This window comes from Hippoglossus hippoglossus, chromosome 8 (assembly GCF_009819705.1).
Source record: "Hippoglossus hippoglossus isolate fHipHip1 chromosome 8, fHipHip1.pri, whole genome shotgun sequence".
In the NCBI taxonomy this organism is placed as follows: domain Eukaryota; kingdom Metazoa; phylum Chordata; class Actinopteri; order Pleuronectiformes; family Pleuronectidae; genus Hippoglossus; species Hippoglossus hippoglossus.
In genome coordinates this window covers 13,166,516-13,176,972 of record NC_047158.1, presented here as the reverse complement: position 1 = coordinate 13,176,972, position 10,457 = coordinate 13,166,516, and the positions used below count along the sequence as shown (strand labels likewise).

Below are 10,457 nucleotides of genomic sequence, written 5' to 3'. Positions count from 1 at the left end.
AGTGGAGTATCAACAAGTCTCGTCATCTCAAGGGTTTTTTCTCTACTTTTTCCAGAAGTTTAAACAAAAGTGAAAACAAGATTTCTGCACAGACAATAATAATAATGCACCAAGTACAGCATAAGGATGAAGGCATATAGCTGCACTTTCCTCTTCTAGATTTGAACGTTTTGGAAACAGAACAACGAAGGAAGGCGAATCTGACCTGCCATTAACTGCTGTGACCTCTCATCTGATGTTGAATGGGAGTATTGGACACAGGATCAATTATTTATCCGAAGATGAATGTGTTCACAGGCTCACACATATTGCATCTGCTTTAAATGATGATTCCCTGTGTCTGTACGTCACTCTTCTGTGATGAAGATTTCTGGCCGACTCTAGGGGCCTTAACTTTTTTAAAATGTATCTACCACCCTGAACTTCACCTTTCAATCAGATGGATTCAAAACATACATTACTACATACTGCTTATATACATATGATACATCTTGTGTTGTTTTTTATTTGTCTGACATCAGTGTTGTCTGATTGTGTTGCCGTGCATCTGCCTGTTCTTTCACCACAACAAAGTCACACCATAGATGAGTGACGCATTTCCTCTTAGCGGGGGTTTCATATCAATTCCAGACTTAAATTTCAGTCTGGTGGCTGAGGTGCCTGTGACCTGATTTGGGGATGGTCTAAAACTTTACTGCACGAAGCTGCGCAGGAGGGTAGAAAGCACATGCAGCCTGCAGAGCTTTTTGCAAACACCACAAGCTTGATGAAGAGCTTTTGGATTGCTGGTCTGTCGCTGAGAAGAGTTTCAGCATGTACACTGAGCACGGAAACCTGACCTGGATACTGAGCCTCCTGCTTCTGTCTGGTAAGAACCACATTTGGTACATCTGATTGGAGGCAATGTTAAGATCATTAAATTAAATATGCATTTATTACATCTGTCCCAGGTGTTCTCAGCAATGAGTGGAAAGTGGAATATCAACCAAGTGTCTGTGCAGTGAAAGGCTCATCTGTCGTCATTCCATGTTCATTTTACTATCCCAAAGGAGAGAAAGTACAAGAGGTCAAGTGGGGTCAAGAGAGCAAAGATATTTACAAGGGGAATTTCATCTTTGATAGTGCTTCAAATAATCAATCTTCAAGATTTCAGTATATTGGGGACAAACTTCAAAATTGTTCTTTAAAAATAAACCCAGTAGAGCACAATATTGCAGATAAATATATATTCAGGTTCATAACCAAATCCCCAACTGGCCAATGGACCGGCACAGGGGGCTCGACATTAAAGATTGTTGGTAAGTTTCCTGTTCTTTTTCGTTTCAAGAAATGATAAAACTGTGAATCCTCTGCACTTGAATCTGTTGAGTTTGAAAGTAAAGCAGCACTTTGCTCCTCTAGATCTGAAAACGTCGGTGACAAACACGAGCGGACACGGAGCAACAAAGGAAGGTGACTCTGTGAATGTGACCTGTAGAAATAGCTGTGATGGCGGTGACGTCTCATCTGCTTTCATCTGGCTTAAGAACGGAGTGTCCATCCATGAAGGACCTTCACTTTACTGGAGAGACATTTCCCCCTCAAACTCTGGAAATTACACTTGTTCCCTCGAAGCTCACAATGGGACGACATCAAGGGTCGTAAATATTAACGTTGAATGTGAGTTCTGGACACGAGATCGAGACTTTACAAGAACAAATGAAAACTGTATGACGATGAAAATGAATTCTTCAGCGAAGCATTAAGTGTATCGATGTTTGCACAACAAATCTCAAAATAATAAATTTTCCCTGAGTTCTCTGACAGCTGAATAACTCTTTTGTTTTTCAGACGGCCCTAAGAACACATCGGTGTCAGTCCGACCATCGACGGAGGTGGATGTAGGCAGCAACGTTATTCTCACCTGCAGCAGCCGTGCAAACCCCCCGGTGGAGAATTACTCTTGGTTTAAAGTTGATGAGGATGATGTTATAATTGTTGAAAACAAGTCTGAGCTGCACTTTAGGGAATTTTCTCTTGCCGCTGGTGGCCGGTACTTATGCAGCGCCACCAACAAACACGGAAGTCAAAACTCTACAATGGTGACTTTAAAAGTTAAAGGTAAGTGGGTTCACTTGCAACAGTTGCATGATGATAGGTTTTATCGTTGACACTTTATTAGGTACACCTCCAGAATTTATTTTCACTGATGTCCCAGGTAAAGTGGTGTTGTACTGGAAAACATTATGTCCTCCGAATATCATGCAGTCCAGTTCATTACCACCAGACCTCAGTGCTGAACATATAGTTTGATTATGACACCAGCAAATAAAAACTGTATAAGAACCATGAAAGTAGAACATGTATTGCAGAACAGTTTTATCCGATTAGGTGTGCCTAATAAAGTGGACACTAAATGTGCTTTGATGAAAGTTTTTAGTTTAAATGATCACAAGAACAGTTGATTTCGATTGTGTTGCATGTTTTGAGTTGGATTTGAGGTAAAAGAAAAATACCTGTCCTCTTACAAACTGTCTTTTTCATCGCAGCACATTTTCCATATATAAGTATTATTGCCAGTGCTGCTGCTGCCCTTCTGATCGTTGCTGCCGTTGTGATCGCCGTCAGAAGGTGAGTTTACACTGTGTCACTACTGTAGATCATTATTGTGCATATATAAAGATCACATGATGATGTGACAAAGTCTGTGTTTCAGATTCAATGAAAAAAGGGCAAGGGAACCAGAGGCTGATCATGTGGGGGACCAGCAGGTGGCACGATCCATATATTGACTTTTTAAAGTTTATTATGGTTCTATTGTGTTTGATTTAGAGCTGAGTGACATACACCCATCAAGATCTTTATTAGGAACACCATGTTAATACAGAGTAGGGTCTCTCTTCTCTGCTCCATGTTGACAGAATTGCATCACATGTCAGCTCCACATTCGTGCTGATGTACCATTGTACGAAATCCCGGAGGTATTTGTGCTTTAATCGGATTCAGAAAGTGCAGCAAGGAAACATCTCCACCACCAGCAGCCTGGATTGTTGACTATATTGTGCTATTGACAGCAAATTCTGACCCGACCACCTGCAGCCTCTGTAGAAACCCAGATTCATTGCACAAATACGCTTTTTCCAGTCTTGAGCTGCTCAGTGTTGTTAAACTTGCGTCCAAAGCACAGGTTCCTGTTTATGACTGACAGGAGAGGAACCTGATGTGGTCGTCTGCTGCTGTTTCCATGCGCCTTGCTGTTCGACGTGTGGTTCATTCTCAGATGCTTTTTTAAAAATCGGTGTTACCGTTGCCTTTGTGCCAGCTCCAACCAAAATTACCATACTCCTCTGACCTTTCTCATCAACAGTGTGTTTCTATCGATAGAATGGTTTTTGGGGTTTTTGTCCACACTGTTTGTAAATTGAGAGATCAACACTTTCAGAAACACGTAACCAACAATCTGGTGCCAACAATCACGGCAAATGTGAACAATAACTGAAGCTGCTGATCTCTAACTGCATTATTCCATGCACTGCACTGGTGCCACATGAATGGCTGTTTGAATAATTGTACGAGGTGTTCCTGATAAAGTGCTCGGTGAGCATTTATACTGAACCCTGCACATTAAGGGTGTCGGAGGAGTTGCACTGAGGTTGTTCTGTGTATATGTTAAGCAGGTTGTCAGAAACAGTTAAACCCAGAGAGACCGCAGAGGTTGTTTCTGTCGTGTGGGTGTGGATGTGGCTGAAGCTCAGAAATGTAAAAGCCGTTTTTCGAATCCATGAGAAGAACACTGTTCCACATTAATCACGCCATGTGTTATATATGGTTGTATCTAGAACACAGTCTACCTCAACTGGCCCATACCTGACAACAGCAATGAGGGAAATCCACATATTCACTTGATGTCCGTTCTCAGCTCTGCCTCTGCCAAAGATATGTTCATTTTAATAAAGATGTTTTTATTTCTGTCCCTCGTCGAACGTCAGTTGATGCACCAACTGGTTGTTAAGGGGTTTTTTTTTGTGCAAAGATGCTCTTGTTTCACGCTTTGTGGCATAATACAAATTAATTTACGTTTACTTTGTGAAGTGATGTGACACAACTTTTCTCACAACTCTCATCAAGGTACCGTGGTCTGTCTTTATATATAAAACACTGTGTGATCCCACTGTAATTCTCACATCTGCCTGCTTGTTGTCCAGGGCCTCTGTCAGATGGATGTGAATGAAATGATACACATGTGCTGTTAACCTGCAAACATGCATCATTAATAACCATGTAAGGCTCCTGTCTTTTGGTAGAGGCCCTTGTAGCAGCCTGTTGCATCTTGTACATTGCATTTGAGACAATAAATAACTCTGCAAAGCATTGTGGTTCTCTGAGTGTCACACCATGCAGACAGCTCCTCTTACTTTCATGCCACTTTTTAACTCATCATGTTCTAAACACTTTCGTTGTGACAATCTCAAATGGGACACACTCCTGACCTAATAGTCCAGCCATTGTTACGACACCAAAGTGGAGTGTGAAGCGATCTCGGTAAGAATATTTTGGCTCAGTTGTCTTGTTGAGAAGATAAAAGAATAGTCCCTGTATCCACTCCTGCACAGTATTACCTCCACTTGTCCACATCACAGGTTATTCTGCCCTCTGTTGGCAACTGAGGAGCAAACCACTCCTCATGTGGGTGTAGTTCGTGTTGAGCCTCCATTGCTGGGACACATGCAAAACACAACTCTCCTCAATGAATAAGTGCCACTCTTTCTTGAAAGCATCATCACTTTTCTTTTAGTGCCCCAAACTGTGTTTCTTAATGCCTGCTTGCTTGCATAACAACAGATTTGAATGATATTCTATAGTGCCATAGTAGGTACCATGTGGTTCTAAAATCAAAAAGTAGCAGGACCTCATCACCTCTGTGCTTGTATCCCTACGTTGGCTGCCTGTCACTTTTAAGACCTTAAATGGCTTGCACCCAAATATCTTTTTTTTTACCTGGATGGTACAAGCCCTCTTCAGTATTATTGATTATATTTATTGACTGATTTTTATTTAAAATCATTATAATCAGTTATCATACATCTTCATTTTCGATAGTCACATAGAATAAGAATGAAAATATAAAAAATCTGAATATAATTAATCTAGTTTATTGTTCTGTTTTCTTTGCTCTTGATTTATGGTTTTTTCATCTATGTTTATTCATTGTAAAGCAATTTGTAACATTTAAAAATAAGTGCTGTATAAATGACGCTTATTATTAGTAAAATATTAAACATTATTTATGATAACAGGAAGTTTCTGCATGAAGCCAACTTATTAAAAGGACACTCAATGATTAATAATAATCTTTTAATTTACATAATTGATGAATCATTATGATCAGAGGGATTGTTCTTGTTCTTTTTTGTCCAGACACTTACTGGTTTGAATCATAAAGAAACTTAACTGTTAGTTGTTTACGCCCATTTTCCAAAAAACGAAACCTTAGAGAACTTACGGAAACGAGTGGACAACAGCTCCGACCAGACGTGACTCTGCGCCCGGTGCGTCGGAGCTCTACATGGCGAGATGAGCTGTGGCTCTGGTGGTTTTGCAGAGAAGAGGAAGAAGAATAGAAAGAAGTCAGACGCAGGCACTCGGTTAATGGCGGAAACCAGTTTCAATGCTTTACAGACGACAACGTGCAGATCTGAATTTTAAACTAAGTGAACTAGTCCTCTGCAAACTGGAGCAGCTACTGGACCAGTGTCACCGGTGAGTCCCATCATGTTTAAACACCACGGCATACACCTGACACATGTTCTTCACATGTTCTTCACATGTTCTTCACCTGACACATGTTCTTAATGTCGCTGTCGGTTCTGTGAAGTGAGTCAGGATCAAACTGAGAGGGCTAACGCTAGCTACGTAGCTCGTCGCCACACTACGCAGGGAGTCAGTCGGTTCTTTATTAGTTGAAGCAACGGCACTTGTTCAGAGTGGCTCTGCTGCGTGGATACAGTTAATAAACGTGTAATGAAGCTGCAGGAACGATCGCAGCCATCGTTGTGTTTGTTTCTGAAGCGTTTTGGCTGTTTCCAAATGACGTTAGAGGCAGGAACCGAAACAGGAAGTGACTTCCCGCAACACAGCCTGTGATTGGCTTCGCCTCGGAGCCAAAGATCTTTTACTGAACAGGAGGATTCCCTCTAGCTCTTGCAGCTTTTATTTATTTATTTACTCTCTTCCGCACATTTATATGATTTATATGACATAATTAACTGCCCTGTCTTGTTTATATACTTTTAGTTTGCTTATTATTCTTTTCCGGGTTTCTTGCGCACCAATGTTATGATTTCCACACACGAAAGCATAATTTTACACATTTCCTTGAGAAAAACAATTGTTAAAAATATTGATTCTCATTCACAACACTGCCTTCTGTAGGTTTAATGTAACTGTAATCTCAGATTTTGGGCAGAAAATTCAGAAATCCGGAGGGATTCCACAAAGACAGCAGCATCAGTGATGAGCACATGTAGTAATGCTCAAGCAATTGCATAAAATTCAGTGGTAATACATTCAACTGTTAATTCATTACTTTAAAACATATATCTAAATATAAAGATATATAATTCATTATTTTACTTATATTTACCTGGACTTTTTTAGGTCATTGATGATTTACATGATGTCTCTTTTTAGAATGCTGTTTGACTAGTTTTCCACCGCAGCTGAACCAGGAGTGTCTCTGAGTAATTTGTCTTATCAGGCTTTTAGATGTCTAACCTGTTTTTATTTCTTAAACTTTAAGGTGGTGCAGTCTTTTATTTTTTTTATTATATTGCCCAGTGAGACCTTCTGTTTCCCCCCTGCCTTTAGGCTGAAATCATTAACTAGTCTGTAGGTGCATCATGTTGCAGTTTTCTCGTTACACTGTTATTTTCACCTCCATCGCTTATCTAAATGTTTCTAGGTCAGTTTCTTTGAAAGGGTGTGTTCAGGATGATTGTTTTGCAGAAACTGGCAGAATGGAAAGTGAAAGGAACTTGCCGCATGGTGTAATACAAGGCACTTTTCATTGAAGACGTGTCCTCCCCTCCTTTTGCAGAGAACAACTCAAGCCTAAAGATGAAGTGTCCACAATGTGGCCATAATGTTTCGGAGAAGACAGCCAAGTTCTGCAGTGAGTGTGGCTGGAAGTTGACTGTCCAACCTGCAAACACACAGGGTGAGTAGTTTCATGTAGAAATGTGGTTGATGATTTACAGTTTTCTCCACGATTTAATTCACAGGGTCTCTATAAAGACTGTTTTTATGTTTCTTAATACACCTTACAGAATTAATTTGGAGAACACGAGTCTACTCTACATTAATGCTGCCAGTTTTCCATAGAGGCCTCAATGAGAAATCTAATGTGTGTGTGTGAAATATACACACACACATTAGATGTTGTTCATTAATTCCTTCCTTCCTTCCTTCCTTCATTCATTCATTCATTCATTAACATAAAGGAAAATGTTGGAAAACAACTTAACTGGCAAGAAAGTGAAAAAAATAATTCCTAGATCAGCCCCCTGATCTGGATCTGCATCAAAATTTAGTCTGTTCTTCCCTGACCCGTAACACACCCCTCCAGTTTCATGGTAATCTGTCTCATAGGTTTTGCATAATCCTGCTAATCAACAAACACACAAACAAGAAAACAAACATGATCTGACGAGAAATATGTAAATAACTGTAGATAAGTCCCAATACTTGATGTCCGATTTAGTTTTAACGTGTGTCTTTATTCCAGCTGCAGAAAGTGAGCCCCAATCCTTGAAAGCAGACTTGGAAGGTACAACTGAGAAATCTGTACCACAGAAAAACGTCATACCTGTGGACAGCAAGGAATCCAAGGAATCCCCCAAACAACAAAATGAAGAGAACACCGGCAACCAGAAGAAGAAGGTGATTATGACTGTCACTGATTTGCATTTAAATTTTTAAGCTCAGAGATCATATTGCTTTATACTGACAGGTTCTGCCCATCCCATTTAAATCAGTGTGGGAAGGCTGAACAACAGAAACATATTTTGAAATCTGTATCCTCCGAAAAGATCCATGAAGTTGAATTAGCATCTCTGTAAACCTGAACATTACAAGCTTCATTTTAGGACTGTTGCATTGTTGGAAACCCAATGAACTGGCAACTCTGTACTAATGACATAGAACTAATTTGTATTACTTAGTTTGACAGTCACAACCGAAAAGGTACCTCTTTAAATATTTGTAAACTGAAACGCTACTTTACTCGTAGGACATTCCAGCTGCAGAAAGTGAGCCCCAATCCTTGAAAGCAGACTTGAAAGGTACAACTGAGAAATCAGTACCACAGAAAAACGTCCAACCTGTGGACAGCAAGGAATCCAAGGAATCCCCCAAACAACAAAATGAAGAGAACACCGGCAACCAGAAGAAGAAGGTGATTATGACTGTCACTGATTTGCATTTCAATCATATTGCTTTATACTGACAGGTTCTGCCCATCCCATTTAAATCAGTGTGGGAAGGCTGAACAACAGAAACATCTTCTGAAATCTGTATCCTCCAAAAAGATCCATAAAGCTGAATTAGCATCTCTGTAAAACTGAACATTACAAGCTTCATTTTAGGACTGTTGCATTGTTGGAAACCCAATGAACTGGACACTCTGTATGTACGAATGACATAGAAGTAATTTGTATTACTTAGTTTGACAGTCACAACCGAAAAGGTACCTCTTTAAATATTTGTAAACTGAAACGCTACTTTACTCGTAGGACATTCACGCGTGAAATATTAATAATACAACACATCATTTTACATACATTTTAAAAGTAGCTTAGATATTTAATTGATGCCAACGAAAGTAATGATCTGTGGATTACCAGTAAAGTGGATTTTAAAACTGATCCTCTACCTTTTTGTCATGATAGAAAAAAAAGAAGAAGAATAAAAAGAAGAAAGATGGCAACATAGTGTCAGACCCGGAGCAGAGCCTGTCACATGTCTCCCTGGAAGACAACCAGGGGACGCAGAGCAGAAGAGGCTCCTCTGACAGTGAAAGCTCAAACAAAGCAGTGGATGAAACACCAGCCTCACTCCAAGATGAGGCCTCCTCGGTGGAGAGCCAGCCCAGTTCCTTAGTAGCCAACAGCCCTGCTGCCCTGTCTGAAGACGCACAAGACATCCAAAGTGAAAATCCTGCTGCGACAGCGAGGCAGTTGGAGGAAAGTCAAGCACACTCCAATGAGGTAGAGAGCAACGCACAGAAATCGAATGAGGATCAGACACTCAAGACAGCAGTGGCCGACACTCCGACTCAACACCCCACGTCAGAGGACAAGGGTACGACTCCTCAGTCAGGTACTGGTAAAAGGACCAAGGCCGCTAACCCTAAAGATCAAAAGGCTGACGGAAAAAAATCAAAGAAAGATGCAGTAGTCACTGAGCAGCCTTCACTGGACCAGAACGCCAATGTAGAACCAAGTGTGAAGCAGACGGGACAAACCAAACATAAAGGAAAGAGTCAGCAGGACCAGAAACAGACGCAGAATGTGGCAGCCAAAGAAAAGATGGTTTTTGGCAATGGAACGTCATCAAAGGTAACGCTGAGTGAAACGTATTAACAAAGTTATTATTCTTATTGAGAAGTAGAAATCTACATTTAAATCTGTCTACATGATTTGCAGGTGTTTAGGGTGTAGGGCTGGCAATCAATGTTTATTTCTTATTATTTTAATATTCAAATTAAATTCAAATGTTGAATGAACATTTTAAATGCAATTAATAAGCAACTCACAACTAAACACAGTGAAAATGTTATTCATTGTTATGTATATTATATTATATATATATATATATATATATATATATATATATATATATAAAAATACAATTACAGCAATCATATAGTATTTTTTAATATTTGAATTAGAATCTCAGACTCCTGAAGTTCATACCAACAGCCCTATGACGGTATATATTTAGGATACATATTTATCGATCCTTGTACAGGTGGTCACTACAGGCTCAAGTGTTGACCCAGAGGTGAAAGTAGAGCCCATGGAGGTGCAGCAGTCTGGAAGTGGGCAGGACTCGACTCCAGCCAAAACCTCAGAGGACGACGGTGCGGACAACACAGAATCCAACACACCCGCTGGCCCACCGCCCAAAAGGTGATGACGTTGTCTTTGATGGCTGCACACTATGATAATTTTTTTGCCAGGTTAATCCCGATGTGTGTAATATTTACTGCAGTATTTTTGTGTTCATTTATTCTCGCCTTTTAGGCCGACCACGAACCAGACCATTGCAGCGCACGACAGACTCACGATTTACTTCCACGCCGTTCTCTCGAAGGATTTCAAATTTGATCCGGATGAGGATCAGATCTTTATCAGGGCTGGGTCTCCCATTGGGAGGTCATGGGAGGAAAATGCAGTTGAGCTGCAAGTGACCAGGTATGT

At 40.3% G+C, this 10,457-nt stretch overlaps 2 protein-coding genes across 7 annotated transcripts in view; both read left to right on the top strand.

Annotated features, from left to right (window-relative positions):
• Positions 1–1,260: 1,260 nt before the first annotated feature.
• On the top strand, positions 1,261–4,206 carry LOC117766077 (B-cell receptor CD22-like). Its single transcript, XM_034592788.1, has 7 exons — positions 1,261–1,294; positions 1,402–1,659; positions 1,831–2,100; positions 2,529–2,610; positions 2,696–2,750; positions 3,819–3,886; positions 4,185–4,206. Exons 1-7 carry the CDS (start codon positions 1,261–1,263, stop codon positions 4,204–4,206), a joined length of 789 nt encoding a protein of 262 aa, XP_034448679.1.
• Positions 4,207–5,468: 1,262 nt separating this feature from the next.
• rnf213a (ring finger protein 213a) overlaps positions 5,469–10,457 on the top strand; it is a 30,654-nt gene continuing 25,665 nt past the window's right edge. For 2 of the 6 annotated variants that reach the window (XM_034592311.1, XM_034592315.1), the window contains exons 1-6: positions 5,469–5,739; positions 7,076–7,195; positions 8,277–8,431; positions 8,925–9,593; positions 10,006–10,166; positions 10,281–10,451. In XM_034592311.1, coding sequence (XP_034448202.1) covers positions 7,096–7,195; positions 8,277–8,431; positions 8,925–9,593; positions 10,006–10,166; positions 10,281–10,451 — 1,256 coding nt within the window. In that variant the 5' untranslated portion in view covers positions 5,469–5,739; positions 7,076–7,095. Of the gene's footprint in view, positions 5,740–7,075; positions 7,196–7,762; positions 7,918–8,276; positions 8,432–8,924; positions 9,594–10,005; positions 10,167–10,280; positions 10,452–10,457 lie in introns of all 6 variants that reach the window. The other 4 variants (XM_034592310.1, XM_034592314.1, XM_034592313.1 and 1 more) reach the window with 3 other exon arrangements.